The sequence below is a fragment of the Mytilus galloprovincialis genome, chromosome 6, assembly GCF_965363235.1.
Source record: "Mytilus galloprovincialis chromosome 6, xbMytGall1.hap1.1, whole genome shotgun sequence".
NCBI lineage: Eukaryota > Metazoa > Mollusca > Bivalvia > Mytilida > Mytilidae > Mytilus > Mytilus galloprovincialis.
In genome coordinates, this window is record NC_134843.1 from 17,035,143 (window position 1) to 17,058,852 (window position 23,710).

General features: G+C 32.1%; 1 protein-coding gene across 1 annotated transcript; it reads left to right on the top strand.

The window, feature by feature from the left end:
- Positions 1–468: 468 nt before the first annotated feature.
- Positions 469–20,434, top strand: LOC143079072 (uncharacterized). Its single transcript, XM_076254233.1, has 6 exons — positions 469–507; positions 2,857–2,989; positions 5,361–6,496; positions 9,551–9,714; positions 12,700–13,015; positions 19,020–20,434. The coding sequence occupies exons 1-6, from the start codon at positions 477–479 to the stop codon at positions 19,211–19,213; spliced, it is 1,974 nt and encodes a 657-aa protein (XP_076110348.1). The 5' UTR covers positions 469–476; the 3' UTR covers positions 19,214–20,434.
- Positions 20,435–23,710: the final 3,276 nt, after the last annotated feature.

The window sequence follows — 23,710 nt, forward strand, 5'->3', positions numbered from 1 at the left end:
GGACATATGGTGGGGTTAATTTGGAACTGAAAGTTGCCTTTGAGAGGAACCAAATAGAATTATAGGAAAACCTGATGTTTGTGTTATAAAAAAGACAAAATAAATTAAGTATGTGTAGTTTAGAATCTTTGGTGTGACCACAAAATTTTATTTATAATTAATTACTCAATGAAGCTAAAGAATAGCTACTTCTTATTGATTTCGTAAGAAGACAACACATTTTGGTCCAAGTATAGAGTGCAAACAAGAAACAACTAATTCAGGTTTTTAAAGATCATCATTATGTTATTGATAACAAAAGTACAATATTGTGCCAACTTATTTAATTATGATGGTACATTCTAAGTAATACACCATGTACAAATTACTTATTTAGTTTATAGTAATGTATTGATACTCAAATACTATGATTTGCCTATCAAATAATATATGCAGATATATAAAGTGGCTGTTTTTTATATGCAGATATCCAAGCCATGTCTTTACTTCAGCTCCAGCTTCCCATTGGTATATATCCTATTTTATTTACTTTTAAATTTACCAATGCCATGACTGGTCTTTAGTAGGCTAGATTATCAGAGTTGTTATAAAACCAGAAAACAATTTGCAAAGTTAAATTGAAACCTATTTTATTTTCAATTTTTTAAACAAGGCTTTGATTTGACATGCATTATCAAGATACTACCATTCTAACTGCATGTACATAATACCTTTCACCACCCCAATGTGTATGAATTTTCCCTTAAGTCTTCACAAAATATACCAATATATTTAAATAATAATGAGATGATATTTGTTTGTGTCAATTAATAGGCTTAACTTCCAGTGGCAAACATTTCATGCATGTTTATGCATATCAATTAATAGAAGCATATTTTGTTTCTTTATGACAATTTAGAATAGCTCAGCATTTCAATCTTTCTAGTTGTTCACTGGTTATCAACAAGTATTATACAACGTTTTACACATTTGTAAGATTGATTGATTGTGGCTCCCTTGCTTAACTTCTTGAGGCAAATAGTTCATACATTGTATGGAAGAGCACAAATAAATAGCAAGCTTCTGAAAGACATGCCATCTGAAAAGGAGAATTGAGAAATTTGACTGCCATTGAGAAAAGAGAGTATGATAGACAAAACAGAAATTTTGACTTGAAACAGGCAGAATACGGACCCCTCATATCATGCTGTAGCAAGGATCTTAATCACCGTGAGCAGAGTAAGTACTCTCTCTTCACGAGGATAAGGTAACGTCCCATTACAACCCGATGCGTGTTCAGTATAAATACAACCTACACAGCATAACGAACGACCCACTATAGAATGGCCATTGGGCAATCTAATTCAAAACCGATCTCTCATCGCTCCTGTTTCTGATATGTCGCGTGGAAGATCTAACGAAACCGGTGAGTGAACTAAAAGTTATGAATTTATAAAGATATGCAAATGAGTTGACGACCTATTAATAAGCCAATCAAAAAAGTTTATTAATTATTTTGACTGACGATTTCGTCGTGAATAAAATGAGTTACATCCCTTTGCCTTACGTTAAACTTCCAAGATCGTGGAAGACTCAATTTCATTGGTCGAAAAAGACACACCTACGAGGTCACTCACATGTGACCTCAAAGCGGGTTTCGTTAGATCTCCCACGCGACATATCAGAAACAGGAGCGATGAGATATCGGTTTATAATTAGATTGGCCATTGGGTTAACTGTCTGACGAGAAAAGTCCATGGTTAAGCATTTTTCTATAACCCAGTCAAGTAAGTCGACACTTTCGTTAGATGTTTAATAAATAATTGAATATTATGAAACCTGGTTACCAAGAAAAGTAAAAATCTGAACAAATTCAACGTACAGTAAATTAATGGAAATAATTCGATATATAGATACAATGCAATATGTATATCGGGATGTATACACACATTACACATTTACATTCATGACATTTAAAACTGGTTAATGCATGAAACACTTACAATATATCTGACAATAGTATAATAAGATAGAAGCGACGTTTGCGTACATGCGAAAGAGATAACTACTAATAGTTGATCGTCATGTTAACAATTTATACACAAATTGAAAAACTCGTTTTATATTCGGGGTATATGAATTCCTTACTGACAATGAAACTTTATAAGTATGGTTTCTCAATATAAATATAAAGCAAACTTAAAATTGTGAATACGATTAAATGAATATGTCTTATTAATTTCAAAGGAATTGCTTTTATATTTGAATATGTGACCTACTGACATCGTTTTATCTACCGGAATTTCTAATGAATGACATAAATGCAACATTGCTATTGCAATCTAACTATATGACTTTTTTCTCCACAACTATACCACAAAGGACGATTTTTTTTATATGATTATGCCCACATCTCTTTCGATATTTCAAACAGTAATCATGGTGATTTCGATCACTTCTTTCTTTTCACCATAGGTACCTTAGCTTCTCTTTCAACACTTTGCCCGATTTCAGAAAAATATTATATAAGATAAGATATCTCATATATTTTATAAGACATCTTATATATACGTTATAAGATATCTTCTAAAGTTAATAAGATATCGTATAACGTATAAGAGATATATTATGAATATTTTTTGTACAAAATATCTTATATACTTTATAAGATATCTCATATAATTTATAAGATGTCTTAAATAATTTTCTTTATAAGATATCTCATAAATTATATAAGATATCTTATACACTATATAAGATATATTATAAAGTTCATGAACATGATGAGATATCTTGAAGATAGAATAAATAGTAAAACGGCTTGCCATAAATGACGTCAATAATTATGAGTATATCGACTATATATTTTGGTTTCAGGTTTTATCATTGCAATGCCCACTACACAGGGACAGGACATAAAAAAACTCCAAGAAGATCTTCGGAGATTAGAAGATCTTTGGAGATTAAAAGAAGACGTTAGCAGAAAAGAAAAGAAAACACTATTATCATTGTAAGTAGAATTATAACACCCTTTTGTGTCATATTTAAAATTTAACACAATCACATGGTCAATTTTGAAAGTTGTAATGTTTTGCGCTAACTTTTGAGTGTTGGAATTTTAAAATATATTTTTTTCTCTTAATATCAATGACTGAATTTTGTTTTATTATGGTATTATGGCTTTTTGTACCATGTAAGTAGTTGATTGTTCTGTGTTTTTTTTTGACATTTTTTGTTTGGTTGTTTGTTGGATGTTGATGGATAAAATGGGCTGTTAGTCTGTGGGATATTTTAGACAATATGGGGAAAAACCCAGATAAACGTTTGGAAAAAAAAATAATATGTCGAGGAAAAACAGAAATTGTCCAAAATATCCCACAGACCATGACCAACAGCCCATATTAACCATCAACATCAAACAAACAAACAAACAAACAAATATATAACTGTGACAATTCTTCTTCTATTGGTACCAAGTACATTAAAATCCGACTTGAAATGTCCCCACAATAATTTTTTGAAAAAAACGTAGTTTTGTAGACAAGAAACATGTTTTTTTAAAACGTCAGTTTCTACATGTATGAAAACGATGCGAAACTTTATCGTAACGTTACTCGGTTTGACGTCGAATTGCATAAGGTCGATTTCTATCCGACGCGGCTCATATATTGATTGAAACGACGAATTTGGATGTTCACATAAAAAAAATCATTCACAGGGGGTGCTGTGTGATGAAGAACAACTAAAGTCAATGCTACATAATTATAAGTTGTATGATAACAATCTCAGTTTAATCTACCGATACAATTTGCTCGTGTACTAAATTTCAAGCGAAATGCGGTCTTAGAGGGAAAGCGGTACTATTTATTCTGCAATAGGCGACAATACCAACATTTTCTTAATTTACCACTTTTTTTATAATAAAAACCTGGATAAAACAGTTATGTGTGGTGTATATAAACGCATCATAGATACCAGGATCCCCTATCATGCCTATGCTGACATGGTATTCTGTTGTTTTATTAAATAGTTATGGTCTTTTCAGTTGAAAACTGCTAATTAAACTGATAATAAAATGTTAATATTGTTAAAAGGTTGTGCCCTTAAAACCACAAATTTTCAAATTGTACATCTGGCTAAGCTGTTTTCAGTGCACTTCGATCTCGTATTTGATTGAATTTTCCATCTATTTAAATTCGAGTGCCACTGAAGCGTCTTGCATAGACCGGGGTTTTGCATTTGCGCCGATTTTTTCTTTCATTTGCACCGATTTTTTCTTTCATTTGCGCCGATTTTTTTACAGGTAAATTACAGGTGAAAAGATATAAGAAGATGCGATGTTTTGTTTTGTGTATATTGTTTGTCTGTTTGTCCTTTTCATTTTTAGCCATGGCGTTGTCGTTGTCGATGTATGAATTTGACTGTCACTCTGGAATCTTTCTTCCCTCTTTCATTTACCATTTATCAACCTCTTCCGTAAGCCAATTGTACAAATGTTATGAATTGTCAATCTATATAACTGTTGTCCTCTGCTCACTACGGGGAGGTGGAAGTAGGATTTCAGCAAGATAAATCAATATAAAAGCTATATATTTACATACTTTAAAATCAAGAAGTAAAAACCTAAGATAAAAGCACTCTTATAATGCTAAAATGAAGGATTCAAATCCATTAAAACGGAATACATTCAAATCATAAATCTGTTCCTGTCGAGTGTGTATAGGCAACGCATCTAATATATTCCTATAATTGTCGCTAACGGGGTCCATCTTTTCTTTGTCTGGCTTACGTACTGATGCGAGCATTTCTATAGAGTTCGCATTTTAACATACGTTACGGCCTGGATTTTCTTGATAAAATCTGTAAAAACATATAAGTTGGGGTGCAGCTGCTCAAAAATGAGGTGGATAGCGTTACAGTGTGCATATATATGTACTTAGTCTGTAGGCTAAGAATGTAAGACATTTGTCATCAGAAGGAGCGTCAGACATATTGTCAAACGTGAAGCATTGATTTCATTTTGAGGAAGGAATGGTAACCCGATGGAATAGCTATTTACCAATGATGCTTAATTTGTCTTTATACTCTGTGCTCAGCCCATGTAACTTACCTGTAACTTACCTGTAAATCCAATTAGGAGAAAAAATAAAATCGGCGCAAATGAAAAAATGAAATCGGCGCAAATGAAAGAATGAAAATTTCAAAATCGGCGCAAATGTCATACGCCCGCATAGACTTGGTACCTTTGGTTATTTTAACACAGAGTGTTTTAGTTATCTTTCAAAGAATATATTCAGTGTTGAGTGACCTAATGATTCTTTCTCATTGAGTTCAATGACTGCCGTATAATCTTATTTTAAAGTCGATTATTTTAATTTTAGACTTGCGATTATATTAGGTGTAGTGATAGTACCATGTATAGCATTATCCATTAACAGCATGATTAGGCTAAACGAATACGACCGAGAGTTTGAACAATTAGACGAATTTACAAAGCACATCGATGGGTTGAATGAGATAAAGAGAGATGTTCGGATTTTGAATGAAACATTGACAGATGTTAGGGAAAGAATTGGTACAATTAAAACCTTTATTCCGAGGGCAAAACAGGATATTGAATCTATACGAAAGGAATTGCAAAGTATGAATTCCACAGACAAAAAGGTAAAAGCTATAGAGCGTTCTGTATCCTCGATTAACGATGAATATGTTGAGCTTAAAAAGCTATCGGACTTGCAAAAAGAGCAATGGGAGCAGTTTAATACTTCAATTGAAGCTACCATAAACAAAATTGTTACATTACAACAAAATGCAACCGAGACGGACATTAAAGTTGCACCTGCTATTCAACAACAGAAAGAACTTCTTAAGAATATCATTGATTCTAACGAAAGAATGATAGAAATCAATACTACAGTAAATATTTTTACCGTTAGCTTATCTGATGCCACAAAGAAAATAAGAGACATTGAACCGAAGTTGAAGATAGTTGATGAAGCTGCAACTAAAACGGAAGCCATGCAAACAGATGTGAACACACTTGAAGCGGATATAAGAAACGTTAGGTCTGCTACGTCCAATATGAAAGTTGCAACAGAAGAAGCTGAGAAAAAAGTATCAAAGATGTCGACTGATGTAGAAAAACTGAACACTGATGTTAATCTTTATGAGGAACAATTAGAAGCACTCCAAAATAAACAATCTAAAGTTGATACAAAAATTGAAAAGTCACATGGAATCACAAAGCAGTTAGAGATTGATGTGTCGGAGGCGAACATCAAAGTTGTTGTATTACAGAATGAAGTGACTAAAAGTGGAAATAAAGTAGAAAATATAAAATCTGAAATAGACGAAGCTGCTTCGAAAATACAGAAAGAGATGTTGTTTTGTAATGTAAGCATTGACGCCCTTAATGATACGATTGCAAATCTGTCCAAAGAAGTCTCATCAAACGCAACGTATATAGAAAACACAGTTCCAACGTTGGTGTCTAATGTGAAAACCTTTCAGACATTAGGTAATAGTATCTATTTTAAGATTTACAGTTGTTAAAACATTTTTTTCAAATACATTTAGTTGAATGTAATCACTATAATCTTATTGCCACAATTTCGTAAAAGAAAAGTATTTGTTCCATGTGAAAATAATGATCATGCTTCATGCACGAGTTTGCTGTACTAGTATAACATTTAAAGAAAGAAACACATAAATTATTTGAAAATTTGATGGAACTCGGACATATATTTGAAATAAAGTACTGTTTATATACATTTACACATCGAAATATAAAAGATCGCAGCAATGATTAAACCTCGCTCCTCGTAGTTTACTTGTAAGGTACTTTGAGTGTATACGGGATCATTTGTTATTACATGCAATGGACAAAGCTGAAAACTTGAAAATAAGCGAAGGAAAAACAAATTTGAAATCTCGTTTGAATGACGGTGATTTACTTATACGATGGCGGATGGCAAAAACCTTTGCAGTGCTCTATTTCAAAACCATGTGTAAATTAGTTTTTACAATGAGGTAATCGGTTACTAACATAATATACCAGAATGTAAAAGAAATTTTGTATGGGTTTCATTTTATGAAGTTGAAGTCATCCGTTTTAAAAAGTTCAATTTTTGAACCCATTCATTATTAAATTTAAGTTTTTTGGTAAATGAATAATAAGTTATACGATGTTCTCTTACTAAATACTTCAAAATTTGGTTACTATGTTGGATGCATCTATCCCATTGAACTAGAGATAAAGGATACAACAGATACAGGTAAGTCTGCCTTATATCTTGACTAACACCCAAAAATGTTCAATAAGGGCCGATTGAAAACAAAATTGTGAACTTTCCATTTCTATGTAGCAACATTCTAGCAGCGCCTGCATACCGAGTATATATCTCCCTATTGATAAATAATCCCGGCGATTTACTTGATAGAGGGTTGCTATTCAGAAGTAAGCATTAAAACCAAGAGTTCCAAATGGTGAAATTGAAATTGAAATCATACCTTCGCAAATTTCACGGACGCAATTACGTGTTGGTTGGACCGTTATGGAATATCCGTATTACAGATGATATCAGATTTGTTCTTTATGTCGTAACTACAACCCTATTACCTTTTCACGAATGTGACCTACCGAATTAGACTATTTACCGGGTTTGTAACAACATGAGCAACACGACGGATGCAACAAGTGGAGCAGGATTTGCTTGCCCTTCCGGAGCACATGAAATCATACCCAGTTTTTGGTGGGTTCGTGTTGCTTAGTCTTTAGTTTCCTATGTTGTGTCGTGTGTACTATTATTGGTCTGTTTGTCTTTGTCTTTTATAGCCATGGCGTTGACAGTTTATTTTCGATCTATGAGTTTGAATGTCACTCTGGTATCTTTTGCCCCTCCCCTTTAAAGAAATATTTCTAATATAATGTAATTGTCAAAAAATGAGAGCAGCTTTCTTAATAAATATTGTTCTTGAAATATTACCAGCAGCCGAAGTAAGTCTACGTACTATGCTTAGACTCGGGATACCATTTCAAAAAATACCTCCACACATATTTCTATTCTACTTTCAACAAATTAAAATATAATTTAGAAAATAATCACATTTAATTAAACTAGAGGCTCTCAAGAGCCTCTTTCGCTCACCTGTTACTAAATTTACTGATGTCGGCCATCTTGGTTGGTAGGCAGGGTCATTAGACACTTTTTTAAAATAGATACCCTAGTAATGATTGTGGCCAAGTTTGGTTTAATTTGGCCCATAGTTTTAGAAAAAAGATTTTTGTACAAGTTACAAAAATGACGAAAAGTTGTTCAATATTGACTATAAAGGACAATAACTCCTTAAGGGGTTCTCTGACAATTTTGGTCATGTTTGACTTATTTGTAGATCTTACTTTGCTGAACATTATTGCTGTTTACAGTTTATCTCTATCTATAATAGTTTTCAAGATAATTACCAAAAACTGCAAAATTTCCTTAAAATTACCAATTCTAGGGCAGCAACCCAACAATGGGTTGTAGGATTCATCTGAAAATTTGTGAGGGGATATATCTTATTCTGATGGACATTTATATCTTGAAAGATTTGCCCTAAATGTCTTAGTTTTAAAGATATAAAGCAAACACTGCAATTTACCATTGTGTTCTAAGTTTAGCCATGTCGGCCATTTTGTTTGGAAGGTGGGGTCATGGGACACATTTTTAAAACTATATACCACAATTATGATTGTGGCCAAGTTAGATTAAATTTGGTCCAGTAGTTTCAGAGAAGAAGATTTTTGTACAAGTTACAAAAAATGACGAAAAAGTTGTTAAAATTGACTATAAAGGGCAATAACTCCTCCAGGGGTTGACTGACAATTTTTGTCATTTTGACTTCTTTGTAGGTCTTATATTGCTGAACATTATTGCTGTTAAAAAAAGAACACTGACAATTCAAAAGTCGAAGAAAAACCATCAACACAATGAAAAAACCCATCCCGAAAACAACAAAAAGATAATCATTAGTCTTTTGACACGAAAGATTGGACAACTCAATCGGTGATTATCTCAGCTGCTTCGGTAGGAAAACAAGGTCATGCTCATCATGTGGCACCTGTCGTGTTATGGTAATTTTAGTGACGAACTTCATTCGGCGAAGAGATAAGGACAGGTGGGCTACAATTATTATAACATATCATTAGTCATCTTCCAAAACATCAAACCAACTGTCAGATGGTGGCTTCCAATAAATTTTCAAAGGAATGAATTTAGCTTAACCACTAGGCACATCCATGATTAAACAGCTTCATACAAACAGCAACCGTCTTTTAAGAAAATCATGAGAGGAAAAGTCATCCTTGGAAAACATGAGAGATATACGCTACATATCTGCTATATAGAAATGTAAAGTTTACAATTGGAAAGCTGAAATCCTTTTCGAATTAAATATAACGACAAAAAATTAAATATTTTGAGTGGATCATGAACAATTACATCTTGAAAAGGGAAATATATATTTTTGGACAGCTTTCAGCCTAGCCTCGTTCAATTTATATGTAGCTTAAATAATTTCTTTTTAACTGCAGCTGCTTTTCCCTGGATGAGTGTAGTATCTGTCTTTGACGTTTTGTTAACATTTGTATTAATTGCTGTCTATTTAAATAATCATCATTGGCATGTTGAACACTCCCAGAAGGAAAAGCATCAAAATCCTAACGGAAATGGACAAGAAAGAAGACAGGATAACGTAGTACGTATTTCACATCTCATTTTGCTTATGCTTGACATTCAAAGAGATGCCAGATATAGGAAACGACTGACATATTATTTTCACATTGATTGTTTTGGTAATTCAATTTTACTTTGCAAATGTTTTGAGAGTTCTGTAGAAGAAATCCATATTATAGAAGAAATCCATATTATATAAAGTAAACACAACGTATCTTCCCAATAAGACTAAGCTAAGAGTGAATCAAAACCAATTGATAATAAACACAGTTCAAAATCCTTTTTACAATTATACTCTCCATTGAAACCAAACACATAATTTTAAAATATGTAAGCATAACAATTATGTTAAACTTTTACAATAATTGTCAAAGTAGGCGAACGTTTGTGTAGAAAGCATATACAACTGGCGATACACGTTCTTGAATTGGTCAAAGAATTATTAATCTCCTATTATAAATCCATAGTGTTTTCCTAAACAAATATTAGTCGTTGACTTAAGTATGTTTATTTTAATTTGTTCATACATCGTTGTGAGGATAATGGAATTTGATGCGACTGTCATACAAAGAGAGGTTTATATAGCTATCAGTATTTATATAGATAGATATAAAATACTTTTTTCCCACATAAGAAAATTCCTGTAACAAGTCAGGAATATGACAGTTGTGATCCATTCTTTTGATGTGTTTTAGCTTTTGACTTTGATTTTGCCATTTAATTAGAGACTTTCCGTCTCGAACTTTCCTTGGAGTTCGGTATTTTTGTTAATTTTCTTTTGATACCTTCAATTTGACAACTAAACATATACAGGGTAATATACACCTTCTGATTTTCGTTCTTTTGTTCTTATTTTGGTGACTGAGTTTTAATTTTATCGGTTTGTCTTTATGAAATTGTACTTATTGTTGATATGCTAGTAATGAAATTTAAACATTTTGGTAGTGTTTCAGAGGTTTGTCATCCAATAAAACATCATTTTTAGGTGCCAATTTTAACGACCAATAACTCCTCAAAATACGGTAGTTTATCCTATAATCTGTCATTTCTATACGCCCGTTTATGGGTCGTATTATAGTATACCATTGTCCGTCTTTCTGTCAGTCCGTTCGTCCGTCCGTCCGTCGTCAACATGTGGTACTATAATTTTAAAAAAAAACCGCTTTAACCAATCGCATGAAACTTTGGAAAATTGTTTATATCTATTGACGTCAGCTCCCTTTTATTTTTTGTAAATTGTAGATTTCAAGTTTCCGTGTTTTGGGGGTTTCTTTAAAAAAGGAGGATTTCCAAGTTTTCGGACAATTACTCCAAAATGCTTTTAGCAGTTTTCATGGTGAATTGTTTATATCCATGGATGTAAGCGCCATTTCGATTTTTATAAATTCTAGATTTTTTGTTTCGGAGTTATGTGATTTTATGTAAAAAAGGGGAGATTTTCCTGTTTTCATAAATTCTTTGAACAGTTATCATGAAACTTTGGTGACTGGTTTATGTCTATTAAGATGCCACTCCTTTGGGTTTTCATGAGTTTCTGTTATGACATTGAGAAGTTCTTTAACTTTATTCTTTGAAAAAGCGACGAGCGTATCATGCGCACATGGTGCAGCTAAATTATGTTACACATAAAGGCAAACAAATAAATTCGTGTCATATTTAATATGATGTGCTAATATTTAAATGTCTCATAGTGGTGTGGGCAACCGTGATATACAAGTTTCTGTTTACGTCAAAGTATTTTTGGAAGTCTCTTCTATGGGTTACGTTAAAACAATCTTGATTAATGAATCATGAATACAACGACTAGCAACTATAAAAAAAAATCCGTGATTTCATCAAAATGTAAATGCAGGATAAAAACTGTATACGTGCCAAATAGGAAATTCATACTGACATAATTGTTTTCATCTGTTTATAAAGCCTCAACAAATTATACATCCTAATCAAGTACATATATTTTTAGTATATAAAAGTGTGGAATAATCATTTTTTTGGAGATTAACCTGGTTTAAAAAAATGACTTCATATAGACATAAAAAAAACTTTGACAGTATATCAACTCTGTGTTACAGGATTTGAATCGTATCTGTTATGTATGATTATATTAGAACCAAATGGTTGTTATGTATTTCCTAAATCAGATGTATATGTCACTAATACCGAAGGACGTCAAGCAATCACTGTACAGTATTCATCAATAAACATGTTTCTTTACAATCTGTCAACGTCTAAATTGCCCGTAGTCCATCGGACAAAAACAAGAAAAAGATCTGGTTTCAACATCAAATTCTAAAAATGTTTAAAAAAATCCCATTTATATTTGTACAAAAGACCATCTCCGACGAGCTTTCTGACTTCGAGCAAGAACCCTAATATGCAGATTGGGTAAATTAATTTGTTTTTACATTGAATCTTCTTTTATCTCGATAAATAGCCTTTAATTTAAGAATAATTGGTACTGAAGAAAAGAAAAAAACACCTGTATGATAAGGTGAAAGTTTCTTTGCAAAATTGAATACAAGCTCAAATTACTTAACTTAATAAAATTGAAAATAGAAATCGGGAATGTGTCAAAAGGACAACAACCCGACCAAAATAGTAAAAAAACAACCGATGTCCACAAATGTGTCTTCAACACAGCGAGAAATTCCATATTAAATAATTCTGTCTTATATACTAATAAAATATTGGTTCTTGTACTACATTTTTATAGAAGAACATCATAAACAGTCATAACGACGTTATTTTGTGAAATGCCACAAATCAAACTCCCAGAACATCAACCCAGAGAAATAAAACTAGACATCTGAATATTAATTCATACTATAAATTAACAAATGTATGATTATTCGAAAAATATTAAGACGTAGATATTGAACTTCCAATGGAAATATAATCTACAAACAATAATTTAGTCAGATTAAACGATTTTAATGATACCTCTTTAACACTCCTGAGCTTTGATGACTATACTGTGGTAAAATACATTTTTGCAATACTGTTGTAGAGGCCACAGAGTATACTGGATAGGATTCAAAGAGTTCCGGTCTTAGATAACAAAGTATGTGTATTGAGCTTTTACTCTGAAACTATGAATTTGCACAAAGAATTGGTAGAATCGGCTCTAGCAACAAGCAGAAGAGGAAACAACATAGAAATTATCCAGCATCTGGTCAGGAAACATGAAGATATCCTAAATATTCCAGGTGCAAGATACATCTTTGTATTTGTCGACTTCAATACGCGCAATGTTATCTTAGAGACTGAAGAGGACTTAGGTGATAAGAAAGTAACGACTGTAAAAGCTGCTCAGAAAATTGGTGGTTAGTCCTTTATATAAATCAATTGTAAATGAAGGCAATATTAGTATACCGCTGTTCGATAGTTTTAAATCCATTTTGCTGAAACAAATCCGGGTCAAAACCAAAACCGCGGGAAACACATCAACTATAAGAAAAAATAATCGAAAACAACAGAAACACTGAACTGCTATAAAAATAATCGCCAAAATGTATAGAAACTATCTATTTGATATCAGCTGCCATATTCCTTACTTAGTACAGTAGATAAAAAGAACAAATGGTGGTTTGAAACTTGATTGTTAAACAGCAAAACAGCTCGCTTATATTGTTATGTCAAAATAACCGCTGAAATGACTATATAATGTGACAGGAATACAGTACAAATAAATGCATAAATACTCCGGACAGAGAAATACACAAATAAACGACATAATAGTACATTTAAATATGTAAGACACAGAATAACAACAAACACTTAAAATGAATTTACGACAGTACACATGTACAGCACAAAAAAAAATTACCGTGTATATTGCAAATATTCAAAATTAATTTAATTTTTGTATTTTTTTTTTAGGAATTCCGATTTTTTATAACAAAATATGATATATTATACTTATATTACATGTATCCGTCAATTTGATTGCCTGAGAACAATCACGAGGCACTCCAACATCATTTCATTTCATTAAAACATACAACAGTTGTGACTGAATGTGCTCTCCGTGACAATGTTAAAATAGTTCACTGAAAAACAAACGAAAGAAGATAATAACAAAAGAAACCTGCTAGGATAATTAAAATCGGAAAGGCCCTTATCAAATGGCAAATATTAAACGAATGGAATACAACTGTCATATAAAAAGCTTGGTGCCTCTTTTAATTTCATGATTAGAGCATAAAATGTTATTTTATTTTATTTTATGTGTTTTTATTGTTGTAAAGGTGGTGATTGTGTGCACATTATTTATATGAAGCTTTCATACAAAGTCTGTTTCGGTCAACACGTTTACAACCCAATCAGATTATTAAAAAGGAGCATTAATATCTTGATCAAAATCATTGAATGATGGTTTTACCAACTGTTTAAAAATAATTGTAGAAATCTATCCTTCACTTTGGTACATAAGTTATATTTTAAAATTTTTAAATTGACAACATTATAGCAAATAAAATACAGCAATCTCAATTTTTTTTTCTGCATTAGACTGTTGTGCTTTTATCATGATCATATTCTAACGGAAAACGGACAATATAGTACGGCAGCTTTGTGAAAAATTGTGTACATCCTGCTAAAAGCATGAAATTTGGCATAGACCTACCTCAACTATTACTCTTTTATTTCAGATAGGGAGGCATTTGAAAAAAATGTCTTACCTCCGGTAAAATTCAAAATGGCGGACATCATACTTAAATCAGCCCAATATCAAAGGCTAGTGTGTGAAAATGTGTTTTTATCATACTGCTATACTAATATTTAGTACAAACCTTTGTTATGTACTACTTTAGATATATTTTATAGATGAGATGTCTTTAAAAATCCTACTTCCGGTAAAATCCAACATGGCGGACATTGTACTAAAATAAGCTTATTTTTAGGAAGGGTGACTGAAATGTGTTTTAACGTATTGCTACTATCATTAAATTGTGCAGGAACCTTTCTTTGGTGCTGCTAATGGATACAATATATAAGACATATGTCTTTAGAACCATTACTTCCGGTAATATTCAAAATGAATTACATAGAAACATCATTATTTTATTTTGATATTCAATTTTTTTCAAAATGTAAAAAAAATGTTTTTTTTTGTGCTGGTCATTAGAATTTTGGCTGTAAGTTATCCTCTAAACTACTTATTCTATTCTATAGTTAATGTTTAAATAAAAAGTTAACATTTCCGGTAAATGAAACCAGTATGGCGTAAATTTCAAAGATGAGTCCTCATTCCATATCTTTGATGAAGAGTTTTGGATAGATTGATTAAAATAAAATAAAATCACTTAAGTACTAACACGTCGTTAAAATTACTGATTTATGACCGCAAATGCATATTTATTTACAATCGGAGAGCTGATTTTCCTCATTTACAAAGAACGTGGTATTGTTTCTTACATCAATAATGTACAAGCTCCTGGTAAGGCGAAGAGGCCTCACAAAGAGTTTTCCAAAAGGGTTCCAATGGATCATATTTTCCCCTTCGCCATTCATAAGCGTCTAAACTAGTAAGCATATGAACCAATTATAAGCTTGTTTTTCATCGACACCCGCCATGGTATATTGCACGTTTTACACGCTAAAAAAAACTAAACCGAGTCGTTCAAATAGCCTCAGAAGCGTCTGGACTAGTTAGCATAGGAAAAAATTCCAAGCGGTACTCACCCACACCCGCAATGATAAATTGCACGTTTTTCATGCTGAAAAACACTAGACCGAGTCGTTAAAATAGCATCAATAAGTCTTTACTCTTCACATAAAACATGTTTTCATGCTTCGTAAACCCCTTTGTACAGCAAAGTAAGATCTACAAATAAGTTAACATGACCAAAATGGTCAGCTGACCCCTTAAGGAGTTATTGCCCTTTATAGTCAATTTTTAACATTTTCATTCATTTTGTAAATTTTTACCAAATATTTTCCCCTGTAACTAAAGGGCCAAGTTTATTATACAAAATTGTAAGCAGTACGAATATTCAGTAATGTAAGATCTACAAACACATCACCATCACCAAAACACAATTTTGTCATGTATCCATCTGTGGCCTTTGTTTAATATGCAATTAGACCAAGATGAGCGACACAGGCTCTTAAGAGCCTCTAGTTCGATCTTATTAAAACACCACGTATCGTTTTATCGATGACATTATCAAATCCATATCTGGTGATGTTGGCTAATCAATCATAATTCTAAATCATAAAGTCACATATTCAAACGCCATCCACGTCAACAACGAAGTTCCCTTTCAAGTAAACGTGCATTTGAAAGGTCATGGATATATATATATATATATATATATATATATATCTAAAGCTTTTCCCACTTCCAAATGCTAACCAAAGTTCGTCTGGACCTATGTCACGGAATAACAAAACAGCAATGACAGCAACATCAGTATCGAATGTTCGGGTCATGACTCAGTTAAGTCTGTGTATCACTGCATCAGACACATGTACAATGTCGCTTGATTCTAGTATAAGCCTCTTCATGTTAACTTGAGGCTTAACTTGAAACACCATCATGTGGTGGATAACACAGAACATCCTGAGCATTTGTTGCTATAACTATCTTTTCCTCAAAATCTATTGAACAAACTCCTGTGAATAAAAACAAAAAAGTTCTTTCTTAATGTCGTCATCTCTCAAAAAACTTTGCCAATTTTAAGAAATTTGTTTTGACCCTGGATTCGTCTAAATATTTCCTTTCCCCTAAATGTAGCTCTTGTTTCTTGTAGCAGCCTTCAAACTACCAAAAAAAACAACGTTAAACTATTACAAGAGTGGATGAAGTCTTGGATGCATATGGTAGTTGTAGCAACACATGTTCAGGATATTCTATCTTAACCATCATGTGATGTATTTCAAGTTAAGCGCAAAAGGCTGACACTAGAATCATGGTTTGTGTGTCTGATGCAGTGAAACACGAACTTAAACGAGTCATTATTCGAACTGTCGTTACTGATGATGCTGTCATTGCTGTTTCGCTATTCCGTGACATAGGGGTAGACGAACTATGGATTGTGTTTAGGAGGGGGAAAAGCTTTGGATAAATATCTTTCAATGACCTTTCAAATGCACTAGTGATGAGTGATCACACAAATTATGATGAATGTATTTACCGGTTGTGATACGGTTCTGTGCTTGAAAATGGGGAAAAAGACTGCGTGGGAGACATTGATGGCATTTGAAGATGTGACTTTAACATAAAGAATGATAATTGATCCGCCTAAATCACCGGTGTTTACTGTAAGATCGCACAAACTTATCAGATGGGGTTAGCATGGTTAACCAAGAAAGAAATACATATTTACGCAAAAGGAAAGGCTAATTGAGGATATTCCCTCAACTTAGTCTAGTCTTTTCCAGCATGCAAAACGTACAATATACTAAGACACGTGTTTAGGGAAGAGCTTGAAATTGGCTCTTATGTTACCCAGTCCAGGCGCTAATGGATGACGAAGGGACAAAGAGGATCACTTTTAAAAAAAACTCTTTCTGAGGCCTCATCATTTTGTCAGAAGGATGTACATTGTGGGTGTAAGAAAGGTTGCCGCGGTTGTTGTTAATGTAGAAAATCAAGTCTCTCGTGCCCTGCGTCGTGTGCACGTGGTGGTGACTGGGATTTAACATGCTTTTTATGGTAAAATAGTGGTAATTTTTAAAATGTTTTAGTACTTAAGTGATCTTATTTTGTTTTAATCAATCTATCCAAAACTCTACATCGAAGATATGGATTGAGGACTAATTCTTGACATTTACGCCACATTGTTTTTTTTTTATAGGAAGTGTTAACTTTGCATTTAAACATCAACTACAGAATATATATTTAGTGGTTTAGAGGATAACTTATAGTCAAAAATTTAATGACCACCACAAAAAAAAAAAAAAACTTAATTCACATTTTGAAAAGATATTGAATATCAAAATAAAGAAATGATATTTCGATATCCGACATTTTGAATATTACCGGAAGTTAGGGTTTTTAGACATATATCTTATACACTGTATCTCTTTGAAGCGTAAAAGAAAGGTTCTTGCACTCTTTACTGATAGTAGCAATACGTTGAAATATATTTCAATCACCCTCCCTAAAAAGCAAGCTTATTTTAGTACAATATCCGCCATGTTGAATTTTTCCCGGAGTAGGGTTTTTTAAGACATTTAATTTATATAATATATCAAAAAGTAGTACATAACAAAGGTTTGTACCAAATACTATTATAGCAGCACGATAATAACTTTTCACATACTAGCCTTCGATATTGGGCCGATTTAAGTATGATGTCCGCCATTTTGAATTTTACCGGAAGTGAGACATTTTTTTCAAATGCCTTCCTATCTGAAATAAAAGAGTAATAGTTGAAAAAGGTCTATGCAAATTTTCATTATTGTAGCAGGATGTGCACAGTTCGTCTGAAATACATTTGTAGCTGCTGGACTAATACAATTATAGACCTGAAAATTCAATTATTTATGCGCGAGACTAGTTAACCTTAATTCTTAAAACATACACTAAAATATTTAAAACGTGCACTTGCATCAAATATTATTTATGAATTTACCATTATATGTTAAATTGATTGTATGTTTAAATAAAGATGCGTTGTGCCTGACAAGAATGGTCATAATGATTGGTTCTATTTATTGCATAGTGGCAAACTAAATGCATGTTTATCCGATATGAATATATTAACCCCGTTTTGTAATAGACCTACATGGTGAGTCAGACTTTTGATGTGCTAGTTCACAAGATGTACACCTCACAGGAAGACATGCCACCCTACTACGCCAATTTATTCCGAGCCGACCAGTTTTTGCTCTGAATCATAAAATGCTTTGGTTGGATCCTGGCTGGATCCAAACCCAGTATTTTCAGCACTCTGAGCTATAATACTACACCAAGATGCCGTCCAACGACATAGAGACAGCATTCTAACGAAATAGAAAATAAAAAATATTTAAAAAAAATCCATAGTTTACATTCATCAGTCCTATTTTTATTCTGTTGCACTTTTAATGGACCGTCGTCTTAGTAAATTGTTTTGATACATAAAGAGTTAAGCTTTGTGCACGAACATGATAACAAATCCAAAAAAAAGGCCTCTTGTCATACATAATTACAGACATCATATTGTGTTTTGGCGCCTCCACTGTTCGACACAACATTGATATGACGTCAGTTATTATTTTATTGTTGACTAAGAAATGTAAGACGAATAACTTCCTAGGTATTTTGATTAGAAAGATTTTTTTATATGTTTAACAGTTTATAGTTATATGCAACAAAACTTATCCATATTTATTTTACAGCTGATGTATTTGTGACATATGTGAGAGACAAGGAATCAAATCAATTACATCCGGGTAACTTGTTTAACCAGAAATTATCCGCTTTTACAAGTCATCCTGTTTTAAAGGAATTGGGAAACAAACAAAGATGTTTTAGTGTTTATGACACATTTAACAACACACAAACAGAATCTATTGGCCGGTCAATAAAATGATATGTGATACTTGATTGAATTCCATTGACACGTGTTGATACTTCATTTTCTAATCCTTAATATTTGGGCAAGTGGATATTATTAGTTCCCTACCGACGAGGTCGAAAGGGACTTTAGGTTGCACTCTGTCCGTCTGTCTGTCTGTCAGTCTGTCAAATCAGTTTTCCAGACTTTTTTTTCTTCATGCTTGGAGATATTGATTTGATATTTGATTTATTGTTTTATCGTGACAAATTAGAGGTCAATTTTGATTTTCAAGATTTAAGGTTCTCTCCTTGTTCACTGAAAGCCCTTTCTCTAGATTTTTTTTGTTGTTGGTGAAATATTTATTGATTACTTGATTTCTGTTCAAAGGGAAATAATCCTTTTTTTTTTTTAACTTTCCCTAGAATTAATTTTTGATGAAATACTTATTAGTATTTACTTACTAGATTTCTGTTCAAAGGGAAATAACTCATTTTATAAAAGACTTTGTATTTTAAGAATAATAACATTTTTGATTGATTTTTCTTTTCTCTAGTAAATTGTTTAAATAAATTAGTGGTAGGTGTGTTTGTTATTTTATGTAGTTTACTCGTAAGAATTTCATTCCATTACACTGAATTTTTAACCGTTAGAGGAATATGTATTACCATGAAATACTCACATAGTGCTTGTTTTTTTACTTTTATTACTTTTACTTTATTTAAACAACGAGGGATCATCAGATAACAAACTATTTTATAGTTAATTAATAAATTTTAGTTGTGTATTTTTATGTTCTGTTATAGTTTCTATGTAGTGAGTTTTAATTTCAGTTGACGCGTGAATCATATTAATGTACTAACTTGCATTGTTAAAATGATACTATAATATAAATGCCATCGAAGTCAGTTCATATGCCAATTGTTTCTTGATAAACTTCAATAAGATTTGTGTGTGAATCAAAGCTTGAATAGTGAAAAAAATGAAATGTTCTGATGTATTGTCAATTTACAGAACATGAAGGGGATCTTTACTTCATAATGTGAACAATAAAATATCAATATGTTGCATCAGTCAAACCATATTTATCCAAAACCCTGGCTTAGTGGAGAAGCTGTTGTAGTTTAGTATTGTTTTGTTAATGAAAATTTATGAGTGCTTGTATGTTAGTTACCAAATTCTAAGCAGTTTCTATGTATGTTTGCGTTCTGTGTTCATTGATTTTGACGTTCATATTAAAAGATTCATATATGTTTATTTCAAAGTTTTATATCCATGAATTATAGTTTTCGTTATGATTATGAAAGTTAGCATGCATATTCGTTAAAATTGAGAATGGAAATGGGGAATATGTCAACGAGAGAAACAACTCACCAAAGAGCAGACAACAGTCGAAGACCAAAAAAAGGTCTAAAACGAAGCGTGAAAATCCCGCACCCGGAGGCGGTCCTCAGCTGTCCCCTAAATAAAATTGTGTAGTAGTTCAATGAAAATGGACGTCACACTAAACTCCATAACATATACATGAAATGAAATTAAAAAACTTAAATGACTAATTAAGGCCAGAGGCTCCTTACTTGGGACAAAAATGAGACAAGTTTAAACACGTTTTGTGAGATCTCAACTTTCCCCCTATACATCTAGCAAATATGAATTTTTAAGAAACACATAGCAATTCGCTCAGTTAAAACTAGGTTTAAAAGAAGTCGGAGTCTGATGTCAAAATAGGTTACAAAAAATCTTAGTAAAACAACCATTACACATAATGAACCAAGGATATTCTATACTAATTTTTCATCCTTTTTATAAAAAAATGAATTTCACCGATGCTTCTCCAATATTGGTAAAAAAGCGTTTGTCCTCGTAAATACAGTCGAATATTGTCAAAAGCATTAGTTCACGCAAATACAATCAGTTCAACATTAAATGAAGGCAATCAAAGTACCTACTTTACATTTAGTACCACCTGATATGAAAAGTATGCATTTTACTTCTATTAAAAACTCATATATAACAGCAAAAGCAAGAATGACTTGGATCATGAAAATTGCAGTGATGTCAAGTGGTTGTAAATCGAAGGAGTAAATGTATAAAAAGAAGATATACTTAATCTTGAATGACATTTGAATTTAATGGAATATATTATAAACAATGGAATATATAAAACATATGCCTGAAAACGATGCCTTTGAAATATAAAAAAGGAATTTTTTACATCAAGAAGTATCTGTTTGAATCAATATACTGTAACGAAAACCGAGCGGTCAGGCTTTGGTATTAAACTATAAATGTGTAACCCTTAGTGTGTTGCTATTATAATGTGTTTTATAATAATGTAGAAGTAAATATATGAACTATAGTTATAACTGGCGACCCTTCTTTGGTAGCGTGGTACTCTGGTAACGTGGTACTTTGTGGTATTCTGGTAGATCTAAGGATGGTTCTGTATAGGTTTTTTGTGGTACTGTGTGGTATCTTAGTTTGGTTCCGTTGAGGATTTTGTAAGAATGACAGACTCGTTAAATAAAAATCAACTTGTATTTACTTTAAGATGCATTAAATATCAACAATTCATACAAATAGTTTTTTCTCAGCATTATTTTAGTCCAACAAATAAATACTTTATCAACCTTAGAATATCGTTAATTAAAGAAAATGGATAGCGGAAATATATGTATACCCCGAAAGTTTACGAACTAGTCTATAGTGTGGTAATCGGCAAATGGTAAATCAAATTCAATGTCAAATGATAATGTTTCTCTCGAGAAGTTATTTTCTATTAAATGCAACTGGTTTAGGAACTAACAAGCCAACATTATACGGAAATAGTCTGGTTACTACTTAGTCTGGTAAATGGTTTCGGTACATGTATATTTAAATCGCTTGGAATTAGCGTGTGTTACTTGCCTAGGGTAAGGTCGTACCGAGGTCTTATCCGTTTTCTCCGCCGTATTTATACTTAGCTAAACCAATCTACCGATTTGGTTTACCTTTTACCATTTTGGCTTACCATTCACCTAAATTACCAAATCGAGAGCCGACGTCATAACAAAAATAGGTCATGACGTCATTGTGTTGTACGTCATTTAAAGTAAACAATTCACAGGTGTTCCAATTGTAAAAACATAGACAAGAATAAAAAGTAACAAACATAGTTACACAAGAAATATATAATAGGAACAATCAATTAACTGTAAGGTTTTAACAACATCATCACACAATTTTAGGGAAAACAAGTTCCATTTCAAAGGACCGCCATTTCGTTTCACTACATTAGCTAGATGTAAACACAACAATAAATACAAATCACGGATGCATGTTTATAAAATATGATACTACAGCATAAACAAACGTGTTTAATGTCTTTAAAAAAAAACTATATTTGAACTTGTTGAGTATTTTCAAACCGTAATATACTTTTAAAGACAGCATTTTAACACATACAACTTCTGTTTTATCACTCTATATAACATTGACAATACTCGAAAAACCTGGACTGCTTTTGACAAAAACCCGGTCATATGAAAATTAATTCATTTTAAAATTTATCTTATTCATGCAATAGGAGTGTAATTTCAACGTCTGAATCTAGGGATATACACATTATATTCATGCATTTTCTTTTTCACTAGTATTTTAATTTGATAGTGCATACAAAGAGTTTAAATCAATTTTTTTGTAAGGGTTTATTAAATTTTAACAAAAGAATTTAATGTTTGGATGACTTATAATAGCTATCTAGCGCATATACGATTTGCATTGTATATTTTAATCAATATTGATCAGGTATGTGTACCACGTCCTACCAAAAAATCTGAACATTATATATTCGTGAAAATACCCGATCAACATAAATACTCGAAGAACAGTATCATACCGGACAACACTATATACCTTAAGTGACTATATTCAAAAGATTTATATAATGAGCAGCTAGTGCTATTTTACTTTGATTACATGGTAACTCTATTCAAAATTGAGAATGGAAACGGGAAACGTATCAGACAGACAACAACCCTACCAAAATGAAATAACAATCAAATGCCACATAGTTTTTGTGGCTATATTATAAAATGTGCATGTATACATCATTTTCATTGGGAGATGTAAGAATATGTACATAAAATAAGTCTTAATATTGAAGAAAGTGAAATAATATTTTTTTAAATAAAAACTCATTAAAGATGCAGGGCTTTTAAATATTTAAATCAAATGAGCGTTTGTTCTGCATAGAAACTAAAAGTGGCTCTAGCATTAATGCATTTGAAAGGCTAAAATACCACGAAAATATCGAACATTTTTTAAACGTTGGGATTTACAAGCTAAGTGTCAAACAATCTGGGAAAAAGTGTAGAAAATATTAGTGTTTCCAAGAATTCAATATTTTATATACACAACAAAATTATATAAAAAGTGCGTCTCGATGATTTAGCAAGGAACACTAAAGTTCATGATAACTGTGATAGCCTAGAGGACGAAATGTCCATCAGCAGTGTCATCGATAAAGTACATATAAATAAAAACAACAGTAGT

Bases quoted from the DNA above. Each gene is read 5' to 3' on its own strand.
- LOC143079072 (XM_076254233.1), top strand. From the start codon at position 477: ATGTCTTTACTTCAGCTCCAGCTTCCCATTG. The intron at 508-2,856 runs GTATATATCCTA...TTTTGGTTTCAG, and splicing joins TCAGCTCCAGCTTCCCATTG to GTTTTATCATTGCAATGCCC. The intron at 6,497-9,550 runs GTAATAGTATCT...TTTTAACTGCAG, and splicing joins GAAAACCTTTCAGACATTAG to CTGCTTTTCCCTGGATGAGT.